We start from the raw sequence: 23,947 nt of genomic DNA, 5'->3' as shown, positions 1-23,947 counted from the left end.
GCCAAGGGCTAGAGAATGATAGTGGCAGGTGAGAATGCTTTGAGATGGAGTGGGGGAAGGAAAAGGAAAGGAAGGGAATGTGCCAGGCACTGGGCTAAGTACCTTCTTTTTTTTTTTTTTACAATCATTATCTCATTTGATCCTGACAATAAAAGCTGAGAGGTAAGTGCTATTTTTATCCCCATTTTACAGTTGAGTCAAACAGAAATTAAGTGACTAGCCCAGGGTCACAGCCATTGTCTGAGACCAGATTTGAACTCAAAACTTCCTCACTCCACATCCAGCACTCTGTTATCCATTGTAATATCAACTGCCCCCTTAAGGAGTGGACCCTGGAATTTCCAAGAACTGAGTTCCTTCCTCTAGTATACAGTGGAGGACAATGGCTCATCTTCCCTTCTTTTGCCACTTTGAAGGCCAATATTCAGCTTTAGATGCCATCTTTGGAAATGTTCATCCCAGCCCCAACACTGCTCAGACACTGGGCAACCTTTGTACAGCTGAATTCCTGTACTGTCTTGAATCAAACGCTAGGTCTTTTTTGAGGTAGGCAAAAACTGTTACTGGAATGTTTATTTCTCTCCTTGAATTTTATTTTTATTTTATCACTTTTGACTACAGGTTTCTTGAGTCTAAAAATTTCTGGATGTAACTTTGAAGCACTGTATAGATATTCTTATGCATTATTACTTACTCTTTAAAAAAATACCAGACTCATGTCAAAATGCATTTATTATTGATAATTCTTTCCAAGTAATTAGGAATGTGGGACTGTTTTGAAAAGTTCACGTCCTAGCTTCTTCTGCCAGCTTCTCCTCTTAGAAAATTACTGATTTTAGATTCAGAGCTAAAAGGAACCTTATGGGTCACTTTATCTAACACCCTCATTATACAGATGAGAAAACAGGTCCAAAGAGAAATGACTTGTCACAGGTAGTAACAGGGCTGGGATTTGGACCCAATTGTCTTTTCACAGTGCTATGATTTAGACCTCTGGATCTGAGATGTTCTAGGAGACTAGAAAGTATGGGAACTATTTCAAATACCTCCTAGCAATCAACGCCAATCAACAAATATGTAGTAAGTACCAGCTGTGTGCAAGGTACTATAGGGAATAACAAAATATATAAGATATTGTTCCTTCCCTTAGGGAGTTTAGCTGAAGAGACAGGGCAAATGAACAGAGAGCAAATATAGATCCCTCTACTATTATTTCAGCCTTCCACTAAAGTAATGAAGTAAGTGATGTCTCATGATGTAAAGATGACCCTGAGTTCTCAAAGACAAGTAGAGTTCAAGCTGTGTCAGATTGAAAAGATTTCAAATACAGACCAGGGGGTGGATTGGGTGTCTGTTGTCTGCAAACAAGCCTTGCTCAATTCAGAGAAATTCATCCCCATGTTGACAGCTGGGGTTTGGGGCCACAACAAGTCTTGGAGACAGTTTCCTAAAAGGTAGAATGATCGTGATCTATGTTGGCAGAGGGAGTACCCACATCAACAAAATGACATATCCTTGTAGTGTAATTTTAGCAAGATGACATTGTGTGACCCAAAGGAGAAGACCTGTGTAAGTTAGTTTTTGCTTACATACGTTATTCTATTTCATGACTTGTTTCTCAATCATGCTGTATCTATTGATTAACGAGGTGAAAATTCAGAAATAATGAAATGAATGTTCTAAATGCATGACAGGAGGAAAAAACTAAGACTAGAAGAAATAGTCTGAATGTCTTAGAGAAAAAGATTCTACTAGCCGGGCACTCCTTTAATGTGAGTGAGGCTGAAGGCAGTATTTCTCACAAGTTGAAGAATTGTGAGCTGCAGTACACTGTGCCAATTAGGCATACACACTAGGTTCAGCATCAATATGGTGACTGACCTCTTCCCCCCGGTGAGAAGGAGTCTGCTAGGTTGCCTAAATAGGGACCATTTGGCCCAGGTTAGAAACAGAGCGGGTCAAAATCTCATTAGTGGAATCAGTTCTTATAAATAGATCCTGCACTGTCAGCCTGGGCAATAAAAGGAGACCCAGTCTTTTCAAAAGACTTTAAAAAAGAAAGACAAAGGAAGGAAAAAAAGAAAAAAGGATCCTATTGATGCTACTGGAGAAGAAATCATCTGTTACATACCAGGAAATTATTAAAATGAAAGCTCCTCAAACGGCTTTTGATCATATTTGGTTGAATTCTTTTAACTGTGTGATCTTGGAGAATATTTTTTTTAATCTCTTTGAGCCTCAGTTTCCTTATCAGGAGAAGTAGAGAGTTAGGCTACATGATTACTGAAATCCGCTATTTTTATATATATGTGCAATCATGTAAAGCATATTTCCATTTTAGTCATGTTGTGAAAGAAGAAACAGAACAAAAAAAAACATGAAAAAAATAAAGTGAAAATAATATTCTTCAGCCTGCATTCAGACTCCATCAGTTCTTTCTCTGGATGTAGACAGCATTCTCCATCAGGAGTACTTTGGAGTTGTCTTGAATCAAACAAAAAGATATCTTAATGACTTTATTGAATTATCTTTCTTTCCTCAAATTTTTTAGTAGCATTTTGGAGCTATATAATACAAACAAGCATTTATATTCTTACAGTTTTTATTACATTTATTTTATATTACATAGTTTTACATATGTAATTACTTCCAGAATGTAAAGTCCATGAGAACAGGGACAGTGTTTTAACAATCTTCGTATCTCCCCCGATACCTAGCCCAGGGCTTTGCACGTATTAGATGCTTAATCAGTGATTGTTGAAGAGATGAATGAACAAATAAATTCAGAAGAGAAAGGGATCATGATCATCAACTAGGAATCTTTCACCAAGTAGATAAAACTTTGGCTGAGATTTGTAGGATTTGGATGGATCAAGAGATGGGCATTCTGGGAACAAAAATGTGTAAGGTAGCAAAGAGCACATCCTGACTTATGTGAAGAAATTATAGTAGGGAGGGAGATCACTAGAGATAGGGAGAACAGTTAAGAGCCAGGCCTGTGACTCACCTTTAAAAAAAAAAATCCACAGATGTCTGTAGGGCACTGTTATACAGTTTCACTGGAAATTAGTTTATTTGAGATGGCAAATAGGTTAATTATATAGCAGATTGAAAAAAAGATGCTTTAATTTGTTTGCTTAGCATTTTCATTTATAATTTTATCTGCTTGTGCGTACCGTTTTCTAAAATATCATGAGTAGTGAGAGGAGCGTTTTTTGACAAGGCATGGGAATTAGAGGAGGAAATCCAAATAAAAAAAAAAATAGCTCCATAAATGTTTGAAGTAGTGATGACATCTAATACATCCTGTATTTCTTGCAGCGTGCACAGTCAGAGTCTCTAAGTGATCTGACTTGTACCCCAGAGGAAGAGGAGGAAGATGGGAAACAAATGATCGGAGACCATAAAGATGAGAATTCCATTTACAGTCAGGAGGAAATGATGGAGAAGGAGACTGTAGCAAATAGCCCAGAGATTTTGAGACCAGAGATGCCTGAGGAGCCTTCCCAGAGCCAAGAGAACCAAGATGAAAAGCCTGGGGTGCTTGAGTTTCCTGATTTATTTGCCAGCACAGGGGAGTTGTCATCACTAGTAAATAACCCTGAGACTGCAATGGAAGTCAGTGGTTCAGAGTCAGATCATTTACTTTCTTTAGATTCCCCTTCTCTTCCAGAAAACTCCTCACCTCCTACTCTAGATGAAGAACAAAGCAAAGACGCTTCTCCCACACCAGTGTCTTCTCCTACAAGGAGCATATGTGAGGAGTTGATTTGTACACTTCATGAAGTCCAAAATCAGTCTTCTGACAGCCCTCTAGATATGCCCTCTCCAAAGGATATTTCCAGCCCTACTGCAATTTCATCCAGTTTAGATTGTTCAGAAGAAAATATACAGGAGTCAAAAGACAGCCTGGAAATGGCTGATGCTGGGGAATCAGTGAAAGAATCCACAATAATGCCTGACCTGGGCACCCAGTTACCAAAGAGTTGTTTGAAAAACAAAAACTCTTCAGTCACCTCAAGTCCCAGCGTTTCTCCCATTTCTCCAGGTGCAGTGTCACCACAGCTGGGATCTGCCCCCTGGCACTTAGAGAAAAAAACCACACCTGAAGAGGTCCCCAAGTCTGAGCAGCAAGGCTCTCCTCCCACAACTCCCACGGCAGGGCTGTCAGAAGGTAAACTGGAAAGGGGAGCCAGTGAAGTGAGGAGCTCGAGAAAGTTCTCTGTGTCTTCCTCCTGGGAGAGACCAAAGGCTAGCCCCCTCTATCTGAAAGACCATTCAGGCAGCGAAATTCCATCAAACACAAAATTGTCCTTGCTGAAGACAAATCTGGCCTCAAGAAATGAGGTGACCAGGGATAATCTTCAGATGAACGCTGAACAACAGGAAAGGAAATTGGGCATTATAAAACAGGCACTCCCGGTTGAGAGTGCCTCTCAGAACTCTGTAGGAAGAGAGGGTGACCACACTGGGCCAAGCTGTATGTCCCCAGCTTCTAGTGCTGTATCACCAAAGGCAGATCCTTGTTCACAGTTACCGAGTCAGCCTGTCATTGAAGACAAAAACCCCTTTCAAGTCAAACTCCGGTCCACCTCGCGCTCTTTCAAATATAGAGATGGATCTTTCCCAGAATCAAAAGGAATGAAGCGATACAGTGCAGAGATCAGGGTGGAGAAAGGAGGGCTGACTTTGCTTTCAAAAGAAGAAAAAACTCAAATCAAAAGACTATCGGATATAAGTGCGACTAGTACTTTAAATGATAAGGTGAAGGGTAAAGCCAAGTCCTCGGAGCAGCTTAGTCACAAGCCTCCATTACCCAAGAAACCTGTTTTGCAAACTATAACTACTTCCCATTCACACACACTCCCTCCTGGAAACCTTGAAAAACTCGACAAATTAATCAAGTCTCCAGAATCCAGAAATGAAACTAAGGCCTTGGAGAAAAAGTTGTCTCTACACAAAATAGCTGGTAAGAATGCTGATCATGTGTGAGTCTGCTGTAGGATGGAGATTATTCGGAAGTCTTCCACTGTGAGCCCTTTGAAATTACTTCTTTGAGTTAGAGCATACATGTGTGTAAACAGGAACGTTTCAGGAATATTTGAAGAGTAAATAAAAAATTCTTTTCAACTTCACAGAGAAATGTTTGTTGGCTTAAGGGAGCTGGGAGACAGGGAGAAGTGGGGAAAGAGGTCAAGAAAGTAAAAGTAGAAAAAAAATTCATACTCTATTTTTTCCCAAATAAGGCAGCAATGAAAATGTAAAGGCTTCGAAGAAGAACAAATCCCTTGTCAGGAGAAGGGGCACTAGTAAGTGAATGTTCTACTATGTATCAGTTCATAACTTCCAGTTTGGTACCTTTTAAGATGTCAGCAAGGTCTAGGTTCCCTAGATAAATGATTTCCTGTAAAATTATTTCAATGATCCGGTTCATCTTCTTGTTGTATATCTGTTCACATCATACCTTTCTCCTTAAAAATCTTCAATAGCTCCCCATCACCTTTTCTAATAAAGTATAATCTGATCCCCATGCAAAGGCTTTCACAGTTTCTGAGACCTCCCTTTCAGTCTTACCCAACACTGTTGCCCTTCATTTCATCCAAATTGCTTTATTCACTAGCTGGTATTCTACTCCTGACTTGTCTGGTTTCCATACCTTGGTTCGTTCTGTCAAAAACCAAATTTAGGGACCTGCAATTGAGACTTTTCCCTTGGGTGCTTCTTCCCCCAAAGGCATGTTATTTACCCCTTCACATCTTCTTCATCATTGTCCACTGCACGGATGAAAGTCCTTTTACTTTACTGGTTACTAATCCTAGAGGTCCCATAGTTGGGTCACTTTTCCCTAGAACTCACCTTCCTCATCAAAGCCATTCAGAGGCATCAGAGGATTCTCTGTGAAGTGGTTTACATGTCTCTCTCTCTCTCTCTCTCTCTCTCTCTCTCTCTCTCTCTCTCTCTCTCCCTCCCTCCTCCCCCTCCCTTTCTGTCTTTCTCTCTTCTCTGCTCCCCCCAAAATGCGAGCACATATACACACACATATGCACCATCACTCAGTAAAAAAAATTCTAGTTATGGTTCTGATTTTGTAATCCATGCCTGGAAGGGACCTCCTACTCCCCCTCTTCCATACCTCTGCTTATGAAAAAACTCTGCCTTCAGGGTCCAATTCAGGTGTTATATCCTTCATGAAGCCTAACCTGATCCTTCCCAAATAAAAAGGTTTTCCCTCTTCAAATTTCGCATGACTGTACCTATGTCCTTGCCTTTTCCAAATTGTCCTTTCTGTCATAGTTATTTGTACGTATGCCTTAATCCTCTTATTAGAATGTGAGTAATGTCAGAAGACTGTTTTGTTTCAACTTTGTTTCCCCAGTTCTTAGTATGATGTCTTGAACATAGAAGGTGCTTAATAAATGTTTGTTGAATCCTTTCTATGACCTAAGCCGCTTCCTGATAATAAATTAAGTACTTTTAAAACATGGCACCAGTTTCCTGAGTCAGGTTCTTTGATCTTCTCTCCTCAAGAAAGGACTCTTTCAGATTATTATACTAAATTTATTTAGTATATTATATATATAATATATATAGTATTTATTTAGTATTTTATACTAAATATACTCTTTAGTAATTTGTTACCCTAGTTGCCTAGAAGAATTAATTCAGGGCCAAATTGTCCTTCATTGCATAGCTGTTTTGCAGTGTGTTGGATCACAACTATCTTAATGAAATTGTATTAAAAGCATACATTATGCAGTAGAAGAAAAGTTGAATCCATCCCCATAAAGGAAAATGTTAAGGATGTATGTGGAATGCAAGAATTTGTCAAAAGTAGCCTTCTTCAAAAAATAAAAGAATTGAACTAGGTTACTTTTCTCTTTCCCCTCCAATCCAAGCTTCCCACAGCTATCAGATTGATCTCCTTAAAGCACAACTCTTCTTGTGCCATTTGCCTACTCAAAACCCTTCCAAGGCTTCCTCATCGTCTACAGGATTAAACCAAAACTACTCCATTAAGCATTTTCAAGGTCTTCCATGTTCTGGTCCCGACTACCTTTCTGGCCCTATCTTCCATTATACCATTACATTTCAAACACTGAGTTATTGATGCTTCCTAAATACACCCCATGATACCCTACCTTAGGATGTGTGATCTCACTGCCACACCTATTGAAACCTACCCATCCTTCAATGACAAGCTCAGATGCCAATTCTATCATCTCACCTTCGCTGATTATACTTAATCAGATGTGATCTACTCCATCTCTGAATTCAAGTAGTGTTCTATCTGTCTCATGGAATTTATTCTTTTTCTGCCTTGCTTTATAGTTATTTGTATTCTTTCCTTATTTTCTTTTCCTCTCAGTTACAAGCCCCTTGAGGTCAGAAGAATGCGTTTTCTTTATCTTTGTGCCTAGCACAATATGTTGCTTCAAAGGAGGAGCTACATAAGTGTTCCTCAAATTGGATTGTATGTGTTTGACAAGGCTGATTAAGTTTTATTTGCAGTGATTCAGATAACAAAGAATTCTGTTGGATATGTGCATTTGATTCTGCCACTGCTAGCTTCTTATTAGAAGCAAAGATTCCAGACAGTAAAATTATAATCGTTTCAGTTCATCATTGCCAAAGGACTTGTGTGAATGGTGTTTGTGTGTTTTTGATGTGAAAGAGATATGATGTTGTCTGTGGTGTAAGAGAGAGACAGAAATAATCAATAAAAATTTATTAAGTGCCTACTATGTGGTGTTACTAATGAAACAACACCCCCCAATATATGCACATACAAACCACCCCCCTACACACACACTGTACTGCATACTCAACCCCAAAATCCTCATAGGCTTCTAGGTTTATGATAATCACTCGAAGGGCTTAGACTCCCCCCATCAAAGGAAATGAATTTAGGGTTGCTAGAGAAACAATGGCCCAATATCCCAAATGAGTCCCTAATGTGTAACTCTCAGACCAACACCCCAAGGCTCTGGGTTTCAAAAACCAGGTTCACTTGGGGAGGGGCCTTTGCCCTAAATCTTTTCCCTTTGGTTGGTTTTGCCCTCAAACTTTTGAACTTCAAAATATAGGTCATGTCCAGTTCTCCATGAATGTGAGTATGTATAGGACAGCCTTCTTGTATCCCACAGACAACACAGGGAAAGGGAAGGGAATAAGTGTTTTTGCTTGTTCCAGGCACCATGCTAAAAAGCTTTATAAATATTATCTCATTAGATCCTCACAACAAACCTGAGAGGTAGGTGCTTTTGTAGATTCCAATTTTACAATGGAGGAAACTGAGGCAGATAGCAGTTAAGTGACTTGCACAGGGTCATACAGTAAGTGTCCAATGCGAGATTAGAACTGAGATCTTCATGACTCCAGGTCCAGCATTCTATCCATTGTATCACCTAACTGCCTCCGAACAGCAAGCATAAAGAGCATACATACATACTATATCTAAACATATATAGTATGTATATGTATGTGTAGATAGAACGATAAATTCTTCCTCTACTGATTTCTATCTTGTTCCCAAGGACTCGCATATATTTCTCTAGGCTTACAGCACCATTTTGTGATATGTGGACTCCCCTTGTAAGGAAATAAACATGAGATTTCTAGAAAAGCAAATCTTCAATATCTCTGAAATCCCAAGATATAATATATGACCTGTGACCACAGTCAGTTGCATCTTAGAGATGACTACAGATTGCCGAACAATATATAAAGATATGCTCCACTACCTGGGAAACCTGCATGCTTTCCCACTGGAGATGAAGGAAGCTTGATTTGTTGAGGGGACGGGTTTTCATTTTTTTTTTTTACTGCTGCAAATAGTTTTTTGTTTTGTTTTTTAACTTTTTTCCTATTTGTTTTTGGGGGCTTGGGATACTCAAAAGCAACAAGGCAGATGAGAACCTACAAGAAATTTGTATGTTGAGAATAAGGATAAAATTAGGCCCAGGAAGCTATGGAAGGTCTGGGCACGTAAATTTGATGAGTATCTCAGAATTGCACATTATGGACATTGCACTGGGGATGGCATTCAGTGGGCTAAACTTCCTGGAGAAAGACTTCTGCTATCTCCACTTCCTCTCCTCTCACTCTCTTCTGATCTCTCTGTAGTCTAGCTTTCCTCTAGCTGAAACTATTTCTGGAAAGTTACCAGCGATCTCTTCATTGATTCTCAAACTTTATCCATCTTAACCTCTCTGCAACCTTTGACCCTCTGATCAAATGCTTATCTCTTTCCATGATAATATTCTATCCTGATTCTCCTCTTGCTTATGTTGACTTGTGCCTTCACAGTCTTTTTTCTTGGTTTTTTTTCTTAGATCATACCCACCAACCTTGGGTATCCCCCAGATTCTGCCCTAAGACATCTATACTATTCACTAGGTGAATTTAGTTATCATCTGTATGCAGATGATTCTCAGATTTATTTATTTAATACTAACCACTCTCCTGAGGGACAACTCGGTGGTACAGTGGATAAAGCACTGAGCTTTGATTTGGTAAGACTCATCTTCCTGAATCCAAATCTGGCCTCAGACACTTACTAGCTGTATGACCCTGGGCAAGTCACTTAACCCTGTTTGGCTTAGTTTCCTCATCTATAAAATGAGTTGGAAAAGGAAATGGCAAACCACTCTAGGATCTTTGCCAAGAAAAGCTCAAATAGGGTCATGGAGAGTCTGACATGACTGAAACGACTGAACAACAACAATCTCTCTGCTGACCTCCAGTTTCGTATCTCCAGACACCTTTCGGACATATTCAAAACTGAACCCAGCGTCTTTTTCCCCAACCTTTTCCTTGTCCTAACTTCCTTAATATTATTGATGGCACCACCAACCTCCTAGTCACTCCAGCTCAAAATTTAGGTGTCATCCTTAACTGCTCAAATTCTCTTATCCAATCTATTACCAAGAACTGCCAATTCTTTTGCAATATCTTTGTGGTATCTCTCGTATATGCCTTCTTCTCCTTCTGACACTGGTACTAACCTGGTACAGATTTTCTTCACTTCATGTCTGAACTATTTTCAAAGTCTTCTGGTTGGTCTCTGCTCCGTTCTCTAGCTGTCAAAGGGATCTCCCTAAAGTATAGATCTGGTTTTTTTAACAAGCTCCGTTCCATCCAGGATCAAATATAAAATCCTCTGTTTGGCTCTTAAAGCCCCTTGTAACAGCCTTTTCCTACATTCCAAGTCTTCTCACACTTTTACCCCCTTTCACATATTGTATGATCCAGTGACACTGGCCTTTTTGTCATTTATCACACAAGACAATCCATCTCCCAACTCTGAATTTCTGCTAGCTATTGCCTTTGCCTGAAATACTCTCCCTATACCTAGGGAAAGAGAATTGGGCGTAGATCAGAGGGAACCTGAACAACATGATGGTTTACACGGAAGAAAGTTTTTGTTAAGGACTTTGTATCTTTCTCTAGAGGGTGCCTTGCTGAAGGACTTAAAGGAGACCTGCAAGGTATTTATTTGTTAGCCCATTTGCTTATCATGGAGACTTGTGTGTCATAGCTGACCTTTTTCATGGGGCCCATAAATGGGAGCCTGCAGACCTATGGCAAACTTTTCTGAGAGAGTCAGAGGAGAGAGAGAGAGAGAGAGAGAGAGAGAGAGAGAGAGAGAGAGAGAGAGAGAGAGAGAGAGAGAGAGAGAGCGCTCAGTATAGGTCAAAACCTAGAAGCCAAAGGTTGGACCTGGGTCCTTGCAGGAAAAATGTCAGTGTATCTGCGCACCTTACCCAGTGAAACCTACTGATGCCAGGCTTGAGATGGAGGCACCTCATAATCATATTTGCCCTGATCTATATAGTAGTAAGATGCATCAAAAGACCCTTTGGTCTTTCAGTTATATACCTCAGCTGACATAACTTTTTCTTTGCAAAAAATTAATTTTTCTGACTCTTCAGGGCCAAACTGATCCATATAAAAGAATAGTACCTTAAATAGTGGGACAGTTAGGTAGTTCACTGGATAGAGCACTGGGCTTGGAATCAGGAAGACTTATCTTCCTGAGTTCAAATCTGGCCTCAAGATACTAGCTATATGACCCTGGGCAAGTCACTTAACCCCTTTTGCCTTGGTTTCCTAATCTGCAAAATGAGCTATAGAAAGGAATGGCAAACTATTCCAGTATCTTTGCCAAGAAAACCCCATGAGCAGTATGGTCCATGGAGTCACAAAGTGTCAGGCATGGCTAAATTGACTGAACCTTACACAGTACATGAAGGCAGAGAGCATAATCTTGCAAACCTGAGGTTTCCCTGAGCAATTCTAGACATACCCTTGATGACAGGTCATTAGGTAGGAACTTCTAATGACAGAGTTGTTGGTTTGTAGTAAACCCCCAGTTTACTGGTAAATATTTGCCTATGGATTCATTATTTAAAGGGAAAATTTTCTGAAAACTGGGATGCTCCATCCGTGGGAAATCAGTGGGGCTAGGAATAATAATTTAGCATAATAGAAAGAGCTGTGGTGAGATAGGTATCCCAGGCCTACCACTGACATGGCCAAGACATTTCCTCTCTTTGGGCCTCAGTTTCCTCATCTGTAAAATGGGGGTAATGATAATACCTATCTCCCAGGGCTTTTAAGAAGATGAAAGGCCTTGATAACTGTAAAGCATTTAGCCCAGTAACTGGCTCATAGTAAATGCTATATAAATGTTAGCTATTATTATTATCTCTAAAGGGGGTTAGACTAAATAAATGATCTTTGTGTTCCTTTCCATCTTCTGACATTCTGTTATGACTCTGGTTAGAGGAGAAGACTTCTTCCCTGTTACTGTTGTTTCCCTACACCTCTCCCCCCCCCACCCTCTCATGCACAAAGCGTAGCAGATCACTGAATTACCTTACTTCTCCCTGGACTTGTCCATTGCCTTTGGAATCTGCTCTTAATAAGGCACTGACTGTACTTAGGCAAAGCAATTTCTCCCATAATTCTGATTAATTGATCATTCATTTGCATCTGTCATTTCTTGGCACAATGTAGGGACAGCAGCTTAGAGTAATAGAAAGAATACTTGATTTGAATTAAAAAGGGAGAAAGGAAATAAGCATTTATTAGGCACCTACTATGTGCTAGGTACCTTACAAATAATATTTCATTTGATCTTCACATAAACCCTGGGAGGTAGGTGTTATTATTATCATCTCCGTTTTACCACTGAGGAAACTGAGGCAGACAGATAGTAAATGTCTTCTTGTCCAGTATCAGTTCTTGACTTCAGGCTCAGCCTTCTAACAGCTTCACCAGCTAGCTATCTCTAGGGTTCAAATCCTTGCTTTGCTACTTAGTACCTAGGTGACCTTGGACAAGTCACTTCCCTCAGTCCTCTGGACCTCAATTTCTTCATGTATAGAATGAAGATTTTCTAGGCTTTCTCTAACTCTCAATCCTTTGTAGAAGGTTTCAACAGATTTTCTGAATGCCCAGACCAAATATACAGTACTAGTTGTTTCCATCTCTAACCAAAAAGTCTGTCTTTCTTAATTCTATAGGGTGGTTTTGGGAATGAACAAGTTAACATTTGTAAAACGCTGAGTTTCTGGGATGCTGCCTAGAGGGCAATCCTCTTTTCATAAGCATGAACACCTGAGATTGTCTAAAGACAGCAGCACACAGCAAGCTAGGCTTAAAATCACTGTCTGTTTGGTACTATGATGCCTTTTTGCATGTGGCTACATTGATATTAACAAGCTTTGCTTTTAGGGATGCATAAGCAGTAGCTAATGAAATTCTCTGCAGCATTTCATAGCAGTTATGGTGAGTAATTCTAAAAGCAGGTTGAGCTGGGGGAGGGGGTAATCACTCAGTATGAATATAATCTTAGCATTGGCATTCATCTCTGCATGAACTAAAATTGAAAGCGACCTCTTAGACATCTAGAATGTACCCATATGAGGATATCCTTGCTTTGACTGTGACACCAAGAAAGAGACTTTGCAGAACCCTAAGATGTTTGACATTTATTTCTTTCTCCATGACCTCTTTATAAGGCTTTAATCATTATGATAACAAGAACGGTCGATTTGTGGATCAAAAACCCATTGTTTTGTGTGGTAGACCAAGAACTATATTTAAATATTGATGGGAGAACAGTGGATAATGAACAGCTAAGCTAAGAAACACAGAAAAAAAAAGGCACTCTTTCTATCAGTTCTTTGGTAGCACTGAGACCAGAGGAAAGAGGAGAATTAGAAGAATCCCCAGATAAAGGTGTGTGCTAAATCAAAAGCTTTGGACTTGCAAGGTGATTTTCATTTTGATATGAAAAGCCTGCATGTAGGAGATCTCCCTTCTTTCCTATTCACCGTTGTGCTTACTGCCCAGGAATACCAACTTAGGGGCTAGGACAGATGGTCACTCCGTGTGTGGTATCTGCTATTTTTGGCCCTTTTGCAACCCACTGCCCACAAACCTGAGCAAATGGATTTGGACCAGTTGAACTCTGGGTAATTCAGTCCAACATAGGTGACCCAGCTGTCATTCTCCCCCCCACCCTTCCCTTAAAGTGATGGTAATTCATACATAGCACCTTCCCTAGAGGCAGGATTAGTCCTTGTAGCTGGGGACAATTCAGATAGTAAAAGTTTAATAACGGCATTATTCATTTTTTTATTTTTTCCCTAGAAAGTTCTAATTATTGCTGTTTATTATCCTGTATAGCATTGGTCCCTTACAGAGTGCTACATTAGACATAATGATCTCAGTCCTCTTATCCCTCTTCTGGTGGGGGAGTGGGGTCTGCACTCTGTGGGGGGATGGAAGAGAGACGGTTCTGTATTTTAAAGTTAGATGTCTAAGCTCAGTGCCTCAGACAGGTAACCTCTCAAGTTATTTCATCTGTTTCCACTCATTTTATTGTTGTTAGGTCTTTTTCACTCTTGTCCTATTCTTTCCGACTCCATCTGGGGTTTTCTTAAAGATAACGGAGGGCTTTGCCATTTCCTTCTTCAGATTATTTTACAGATAAAGAAATTGAGGCAAATAGGGTTAAATGAGTTGCCCAAGATCACACAGCTAGTAAGTGTCTGAGACCGGATTTAAAGTCATGACAATGTTCCAAACACTGATTCCAAACTCAGTGCTCTATCCACCATGTCACCTACCTGCCCCATTCCCACTCTGCATCCCCCCCTCCAAATAAACCTCTTTCTTTTTTTTCTTTTCTTTTTCTTTCTACTCTTGCATCTTTCCTTAAACAAAGGGAAAAAACTTTTAGCAAGGAGTGAAATGCAGAGGCAAGAAGTGTTTAGGAGGTAAGGAGTGGAATGAAATATATGGGGTAATTACTATAAAGACTATGCCAGAAAAAAAATTTCTAAGAGAAAATTTTAATATAAGGGAGTGTTAGCATGCAGAATTTGGGAAATTGGACAATGGCCCAAGAAAATGAAGGGAACTATCCAGGGCCTTAACTAGGAACTCTAGCACTTGGAGTAAAGAGAGAGGAAGCCTGAGCTAAGATCATGAGTCCAGAGAGGGATTCACCTGGAGTGCTGTAACTCCTCAGGACCCCTCTTCTGAGGCACACCACCCTTCAAATTCATTTCACCTATGCTATGTATGGCTTGTCTGTGAGTTCTTATTCATAGCTGGCTTTGCTAGAAAAGGAGAAAACTTGTCCCCTCAGGAATTTTGGCCTACATCCCCACTCTTACCCCCAGTTCTATCTGCAACATCAGGGGTCCCAGGTGGCAGACATGGTGAGTGGACATGCAGGCCTGCAAGCCATTGGTCTGAGGACCCAGAAGGGGTCCAGCCTATAGGGATGGAGGCCAAGCCTGAAGAAGAGACTGGAGTTACTGGGGTAGTTGCCATGAATGAGTGTGTCGTTCCTGCAGTTGGGAAGATAGCTACTTCCCTGTTTCTTCTCTAAATCCTGACCACCATCACCCCACCCCACCCCCCTTTCATTTTTTCAGACTCTTCTGACTTCCCTCTGGTTGCTATGGCAACCCCTCTCCTGTCTGAGGTATCTTAGGCAGATAGATGTTACTGAAGCTTTTGAACAATTCTGGACATCTCTTCCACTAGCCTTGAATGCTGGGAGGTGGGTAACTGGAAGGAATGGATTTCGCTTGTTGACCTGAAAGTTTGGTTAAAGTAGAGGCAACAGGTTAAATGCATACATTTGTATTATTCATTCCCCTAAAGTAACCGTTACATAGTAGTATGGTGCCAGATATTATCTGACTGCTGATACAAAAATTGGCCAGGCTTAAATCTTGTTTTAGGACGAAGAAGGTGTTCTGTGTCCTTCAGATTTATGGTCTCCATGAGTGATTAACTAGATCATTAAAAAGGAATTTCTTAATTTCATAAATTGTAAATACAATAAGATAACAGAGTTTGACAAAGTTTCAATTGAAATTATGACCCAAGATGTCTGTTTTCTTTACCATTAACATAACATAGTATATGTCCACAAAAATATTAAGATATGGAAAATGTCCCATTATTCAGAAAAAAGTGTCTTAGGTTAAAGGTCTCATAAGGAATGCTTCCAGCCCCATTTGCTCTGTTGACATAGCAAGAGGCATTCTCTGAGTTTGCTTCAGAGAACAAAGAGATTATTCCAAAATTTATATTAAATATTACCACAGTGCAGAAGCCAGTGCCATTGCCTAGGGCGTGCTGGGAGCTAAAACAAAGTACTTTATGATGATAATGGTTCTTATACCTTAGGTTGGTGCCCTCAACAGTCCTGTTTGCTTGTAGAAGCCTCCCCGATAAGATTTAACAGACTATAAACTTTAGAGCAGTTAATTACCTGCAGTATAAAAGTGAATTACTATTACCAGAAAATAAACTTTACTGAGATTATGGCTCCAAAAAACTGTACGTGGTGAAATATATGTGCAAAAAAGGAATATTTTTTGAATTGTGCAGCTTGAAGAGAAATGGAGAAAAGTAACTGTAAGAGTATTTAAGAGTAGACCTTAAGCTTGGCAGGGAAAAAACTTCAGGCATAGTGTTTGAGAAACAAAATGACTGTGCTCTTTGAGGTCTGGCTGTTTTTGCATCTGGTGCCAGTATCTAAATTATCTCTGATTACCAGCTAGCTAGTAATAGTGATAACTGGCTACTATAAATTTCAGTAATTGGGACAAGACCCCACTTGCCTCTGTTCTAATTCTAATTCTAGAACTGGCAACAAGCTGGAGATTTTATCAGGAACTAAGCAGTGGGGGATAGGCTTTGCATCAGTCAGGACTGGGAAAGCCCGACCAGATGGGAGTCTTGGGAAAATGAATGTGAAACAGGACCAAGGTCCAAGTGTCTGTGCTACTTTAAAGACCAGGGTGACCAGTTCAGTTGCCTAGATTTGAAGACAGTTGACTATCTCTTGAAATCTCATGTTCTGATGGAGCCCTCAACAGGAAACACCTGTTGAAACAGAAAACACAAGCTGCTTTGCTTTAGGACTGTTAACTAGTAGTCCCATCGTCTACACCAAATAGCACCCTTCACTCTTTTGACCTTCTCCCTCTCAGAAGGATAAGGGAGCAGAAAGAAGGGAAAGTAGATAGGGACAAAAAGGAAAAGGAAGGAATAATGCTAGGGATTTTTAAAATGGATTTCAATGGTAGATGTGACAAGATCCAGATGGCAACATGATGGGTAACGTGGTACTGTGGGAAAAGCACTGGATCCCGCTTCTGACACTACCCATGTGAACTTGGACAGCTCACTTGACCTACATACAGTGATAGGTAAAATAAAGATATTGAACAGAATAGGCTCTGAGGTACCTTTGAGTCCTAGATAAATGGTCCCATGACCTTCTGACTGAAAATGGATTAAATTGCCAAGAGGGACGGGAAGAGGTAGAACAATCAGAATAGTGGAGACATGGTGGGGAAAGAACAGAATAGGAAGGAAATAAGCATTAATTAAGCACCTAATATGTGTCAGGTATTGCACTAAGCATATTACAAATATTATCTCTCTTGATCCTCGTAACAAGAGTAGGAGCTATTGTTAACTTCATTTTACAGATGTGGAAACAGAGGTTAAGTGACTTACCCAAAATCAAACAGCTAAGTCCTACAATTTGAAAATGTTCCACTGTTTCTTCTTTCTTCTTCTATATGACTTGCCCAAGGTCCCAGGGCTGGTTAGTAAGTAGCAGAACCAGGATTAGGTCTTTAGGCACCTGGTCTAATGGTCTAAGTCATTCTTTTTCATGGGTCTGAGGGTATCTATCATGAAGCTTGGACGATACTCAATAATTGCTATTGTTTTTGGTGGTATTGTGTCATTTCAGTCATATCTGACTCTTCATGACCCCATTTGAGGTTTTCTTGGCAAAGATACTAGAGTGGTTTGCCATGTTGTTCCCTAGCTCATTTTACAAATGGGGAAACTGAGGCAAACAGGGTTAAGTGACTTGCTCAATCAGTATCTGAGGCTGGATTTGAACTCAGGAAGATGAGTCTTCCTGACTTCAGGCCCAGTATGCTGTCTACTGAGCCACCTAGCTTCACATGTACACACACACTTTTTTAAAAAAATATATGCATGTATATATATAAAATATTATATGATATATACATAATATGTGCATATGTGTGTACATATGCATACATATTCATGCATGTACATATTATATCAACCTTTCTCATAGCATTTCTTTGACACTTCTACACTAAATTACTTTCACTGATGGAAACTATTACTGGCAAAAGTTGAGTTGACCAGCTTTGATAAGCTTAAAGCATTCTCCTTTATTTTACATATTCACCAAAATAAACCATACATTTTTAGGTTTTAATCAACAACAAAAAATTCATTAAATTTCATCTCACCTAAAAATAAAAATAAAAAACCTTTGGCTTTTCATATATTATGCCATAATTATTTTATAATAATTTTTCTAAATAGAAAACTGATTAAAATATCTCTTCCTTCTGGTTCATTTTAGATCTATTGAATAAGAAATGAACCAATCAGATCAATACATACACAAACACAAACATACACAAACAATAACAAAATCTAAAGGAATTTAATCTACACTTGGACCTTTTCAGTTCAGTTGTTTTTCAGTCTTATCCAACTCTTCCTGACCCTATTTGGGAATTTCTTGGCAAAGATACCGCATTGATTTGCCATTTCTTCCTCCAGATCATTTTACAGATAAGCAAACTGAGGCAACCAGGGTGAAGTGACTTACTAGGTTCACATAGCTACTAAGTGTCTGAAGCTGGATTTGAATTCAGGTCTTCCTGACTCCAGACCTGGGACTCTATCCACTACCACCTAGCCGCCACGTGCATGGCTTTTAATTTTTTCCCATGAATTGTATGAAGTCACTTTTCCCATGTCACAAAACTAGTAAGTATAAGAGGTTAGATTTCAACTCAAGAAAATGAATCTTCCTGACTCAAGGCCCAGGGCTCTCTTTGCTGCACCACCTAGCCACCCCACATGGGAGTTAAATAAGTACGTTTACACAAGAAATAGACAAATTGGAGAAATATTAATTGCTTATGTGTAATACAAGCAAATATAACACTCATGATAATACTGCCTAAGTCAACTTACTTATTTAATGTCATGCCAAACTACCAAAACATTACAGAACAGGAAAAAAATTATTAAAACTTACCTGGAGAAACTAACAGTCAGAAATCTCAAGGGAAGTCATGAGAGAAAGAAGGTACTAAAGTACTAAAGTCCTAAATCTCAAACTATCCTACAAACCAGGAATCAATCCTGCCTCCAACACCTGTGGGACATATCACCTACTATCTCTGGACCTCAGTTTCCCCATCTGAAAAACAAAGGATAGTGTCAGATGGTCTCTTAGGTCCCTTCCAATACTATAATCTATGATTTTAGGAGTCTGTGTTGGGGTAGAAAAAGAAGTATGAAGAAAACAGGCATAAATTATTTCCAGTTTATGATTAGAAAAATAAATTATCTTACATGTATCCCCCCAAAAAGAAAGATTAATTATGACCTACAGTACAGCTTGGTAATAGAGCTTATTAGAATGGCTCAATGTACAGTTAGACGATCACTGTCCATACTGGCTTGAGGAACTCTTTAAGATGGGAAATAGACACATCAGGGGAACACAGGAAGTTACAGAGCTTCAGAGGTATGAGTGAGAAGATAAATTGGGTTGAGACATGGGAGGAAGAACAGTAATTAGAAAAGGCAAGTAGGTCAAGGGATACTAGAGCTTATTCCATCACTGAGGGGGAAGTGAAACAGATGAGAGAGTGAGGCTGATAATGAACGAAATTAACTCCCTTTAGCTGGTGTTCACTCCCCCACTGGCAACAACCTTATTCAAAAATATGATGTAGAAAATGCAGTTCCTTGAAACATAACCTTTCATTTCTAAATGGAACAGAAAAGATATTCATTGGCATCAAAGTTCTAACTTGATACTCTGAATTATCCATGATTTCATCTTTGTAGACACTTTTCACAGGTACAGACTTCAACTCCTTTTTTCTTTCTTTTGAAATAAGTTATTGTTCAGTCGTTTTCAATCGTGTCTTACCCTTCATGACTTTATTTGGGGTTTTCTTGGCAAACACTGAAGTAGTTTGCCATTTCCTTCTCCAGCTCATTTTACAGACGAGGAAACTGAGTCAAACAGAGTTAGATGAGTGGTCCAGAGTTACACAGCAAGTGTCTGTGGCTGGATTTGAACTCAAGAAGATGAGTTTTCCTGATTCTAAGTCTGGCATTCTATCTATTGTGCCACCTAGCTGAAATAAATAACAGCCTAAAATCATCTCTGTGTTTTGCTAGCCTGGTCTTAAGATCACACACACACACACACACACACACACACACACACACACGAACTGCTACCAGCTCTATTCTCAAAGCCTTTCCAACATAGTAAGACAGAGCAAAATTCACATTCTTTTAGTGTAGCCTTCAAGAGCTTAGAATCAACTGAACACCACAATGAGACATTATATTAGGACGACTTAGGAGGCAGAACACTAAATTAGACCTAAATTTCAAAACAGTATTAAAAAGACTTAAAAATAAAAATCAAGACAAATTCAAGTCTCTGGATCTTCAGCAGTATTTTAAAATCCGTGTAGCTGAGTTGTGGTAAACTAATATAATGTTATCATAGTGGACTTTTGTGATTGACATGTAGATAGACTGAATTTGCCACTGGCAAAATAACAGCACCAAAGCACTCTGGTTTTATTGTGCATATGTATTCCTAATAAAGGGGCAGCTAGGTGGCACAGTGGCTAGAGTGCTGAGCCTCAGGTCAGGAAGATTTCCTGAGTTCAAATCTGGCCTCAGACACTTACTAGCTGTGTGGCCTTGAGCAAGTCCCTTTACCCAGTTTGCCTCAGTTTCCTCATTTGTAAAATGAGCTGGAGAAGGAAATGGCAAACTGCTCCAGTATCTTTGCCACAAAAAAAAAACCAAACCCAAATGGGGTCATGAAGAGTTGGCCATGACTGAAAAGGATTAGATAACAACTTAGGAACTGAAGTGCCAGAAGAGCTGGGACGTAGCTTTTTCATTCTTTTAAGAGATGCATCACATAAGAAAAATCACAAATACTTTCTACTTCATCATAATACTTTACAGAATTAGGAGAACAATCCCTATATTAGTCCAAAGTTAGTTTAAAAAAATGTATGCAAGAAATTTAAAGATATTTTTCCTAAATGCAGCCTAGATTTTTTTATTACACTCCAGTCTGCAATAACTTTATCAAATGTTTTATGTAATTCCATTTATAAAAACTGAAACAAAAAAAGCCTCTTATCATTTATCCATTTTTAACCATCAGCTTGTCATGTGACCAAGTTTACCCCACAAATAAAAAGGATAGTCACTAGATCTGTGTTTTTAATGATATAGTTAATTTCTGGATGAGAAAACTCTCTCTACCAATGGAATTATTCTGAGCAATGAATTTTGAGATACCATTAATTGAAATTAGATAAAAAATTATCTTCTCCCCCCCAAAATTTTGAAATATTAAGAGTGGGCTCCTAGTTGGTGACAGTGCCAATAGTCATCACATTATTAGTGGGTTTCTCTCTCATGTGCCAGCTTAGAGAAAAGAGATCTTCTTAAAAATCCTATTTTCTTAGCTATGGCAAAGGAAATGATCATGATTTACAGGGGAAAATAGATTACCATTCAATCAGAATCATAGCACTGTCTTGCTTACCAAGTATTGGGTATATTCCACTGAAAGATCTTCGTCTTGCAAAGTAACAAAGCCTAGTCTTCTCACTTATTCATTGTGAAAGAAGAAGCCACAGCTTGCAAATGAATTCCGAGGGGTGCCAAGAATTGAAATCTGAAATAACTGTCATCAACCAAAAGGTCAGAACTACAGTTAGATGGATTCAGACCGCAGGAAGACAACTGAATGCCTTTAAAAATATTTCACTTTGAGGACTGCCCACACTGTCTTCAGTTCTTGTGAGAAACCAGTTTGGTCAGAATGGAAATGGTGCCATTGAACATCTGTGTCTATAGACTTATGCTGGATTTTGTGTACTGCAGTCAAAGTTTTACTTGTGTTTATTTTTTTAATTACATGCAAAATGGATTAGTCAAACAGATAGATGGAAGCTGCTTCTTGAAAAAAAAAGTGTGCTTAAAGCTCTCCAGTTTTTATATACTTGTGAGGTACAAAATGTCAGTGCTTGTTAGCAACTTTGGTATATATTCCAAAATAGGCATCAGTTTGGACAAGCAGAAAAAGGAAAAGACTCTCTATAAATGTATTTGTGGTTGAATTGAGGAGAGATGAGATTTTGACCTACCTTGTACCTAGTTCCATGGGTCCGTGAAGTGGCAGGATAGAAGGGAGCCTCATCTAAACCAAAATATACATTTTAGCCAGGGACATTGTAAATAGAATTGTACTAGAACTCTTGCTAATTGTTGTTCAGTCACGTCAGGCTGTGACCACGTTCAGGGTTTTCTTGGTAAAGATACTGGCGTGGTTTATTATTTCCTTTTCCAGCTCATTGTACAGATGAGGAAAGTGAAGCAAACAGAGTTAAGTGACTTGCCTGGGGTTACACATCTGGTTAAGCGGATTTGAAGTCTTCCTGACTGCAGGCCTGACACTATCCAGAGCACCACCAGTGCACATAAAATCATCCTCCTATTAATGAAGCAACAATACATAAGGACATATAGTATATCTATACAGATGCATCTTGTACACCAGAGGTGACAAACTTACAACCTGAAGACTAGTGTAGCCCACACTAAATTAAAGTGTAATTGGGAAATGTTTAACAAAATAAGTAAAAGTACAATACAATATAGATGATGTTCATTTGAAGTTTTCTAAGTCAACATATAGCTACAGGGATCCATTTTTATTTGAGTCTGACAACACTGTTGCAATATACATACATGTATACATACGTACATGTATGTATATTACTTTGTGTGTGTATGAGTGTGTGTATATACGTACCAGTTAGGTGGTACAGTGGTTGAGAACACTGGATTTTGAGTCAACAAGACCTGATTTCAAATCCCACCTCAAGGACTTTGCTAGCTATAGACCCTGAGCAAGTCACTTAACCTCTGTTTGCCTCAGTTTCCTCATCTATAAAACTGGAATAATAGTAGCAACTATGTCATGGGGCAACTTTAAAAACACTATATAAGTATGCTTGCTTTCTCTTTCCATATATGAACATGTATATGGAGAAAGAAATCTACATTACATATGTGTATTATGGAATATGTTATATGTGGAGAGCAAAATATATACATGTTTGGAAATTTCTATCTATATCTTTTTATATACACACATACATATATATGTGCATACATGTATATATACATTTACATATACAAGTTGAAAGAGTACATGCACATAATTAGATCTTTAAAGTTGCAATGCACTGTATATGTTTTCTCATTGCTCCTCACAGCTCCCTGAGATAGGTAGGTGCTAATATATGTGTGTATATGTGTGTGTGTATCTTCATTTTATACACACACAGAAGGAGAGAAAGCAACACACATACATATCCAGATACTTCTTTTCATTTCAGCAAGACTATTTTAAGCTATCTGAGTCTTCTTTGCTTTGTTAAAATTTTCTTCCAGTGAAGGCATTTGTTCAATACTGTCAACTTGTAAACTTGTAGACTCTTGTCTTGTACAGCTACATCTGGCACCTTGCGTCAATCTTTAAAAAAAAGTTTGAGAAATATACGCCATCAGATAAATCCACAGGAAATTGAAGGTAATTTTAGTGAGGGTTTCTAGGCAACAATAGGTAAAGAATAAAATATTTTCCACCTGCAAAAGAAAATGGTGTTGTATGAATTAATGCAAGCGTAATGCACCATATGAAAGTTTTTCAAATACTTGAAAACAGTTATGTTCCCCTGATACCTGTTCTCTAGGCTTAAAATTGCCACTTTCTTCAATTAATCTTTATGTGTTTCAAGGCCTCTGACCCTTCTAAACATTGTTTTCTGGGCAAGTTCCTCAATGTTCTCCCAAAAATGTGACCCTAAGAACTATGGGAAATATCCCAGTTATGACCCACCTAGGGCAGATGAGAGCAGGACAGTATCACTTTTCTCCTTCTATATACTATACCAACTAATAGAGCCAAAGATTGCATTGTCTCTCTTGTCTGCTACATCACACTTGTTGACTTAAACTAAGATAGCAATCTAATTAAAACTCCCAGATTTTCTTCACTTCATTTGGTGTAATGCCATATCTTCCTTACTCTGTACTTCTATGACTGAGTATTTTTAACTTAAGTATAGGACTTTCAAGGAGGCAGCTAAGTGGCTCAGTGGTTAGAGTGCTAAACCTGGACGTCAGAAAGACCTGAGCTCAAATTTGGCCTCAGACACTTACTAGCTGAATGACACTGAATGACTCTGCCTCAGTTTCCTCATTTGTAAAATGA

General features: G+C 39.0%; 1 protein-coding gene across 8 annotated transcripts in view; it reads left to right on the top strand.

Annotated features, from left to right (window-relative positions):
* The window catches only part of CRACDL (CRACD like), a 224,490-nt gene that overhangs the window by 184,861 nt on the left and 15,682 nt on the right, over positions 1–23,947 (top strand). For 5 of the 8 annotated variants that reach the window (XM_072614635.1, XM_072614637.1, XM_072614634.1 and 2 more), the window contains 2 exons: positions 3,322–4,969; positions 5,247–5,309. In XM_072614635.1, the coding sequence (XP_072470736.1) occupies positions 3,322–4,969; positions 5,247–5,309 (1,711 nt within the window). The remainder of the gene's footprint in view (positions 1–3,321; positions 4,970–5,246; positions 5,310–23,947) is intronic. The other 3 variants (XM_072614636.1, XM_072614633.1, XM_072614631.1) reach the window with 1 other exon arrangement.

The sequence above is a fragment of the Notamacropus eugenii genome, chromosome 5 (genome assembly GCF_028372415.1).
Source record: "Notamacropus eugenii isolate mMacEug1 chromosome 5, mMacEug1.pri_v2, whole genome shotgun sequence".
NCBI classification, from domain to species: domain Eukaryota; kingdom Metazoa; phylum Chordata; class Mammalia; order Diprotodontia; family Macropodidae; genus Notamacropus; species Notamacropus eugenii.
Note: the sequence above shows the minus strand (reverse complement) of the source record. Positions and strands in the feature narration are given on the sequence as shown.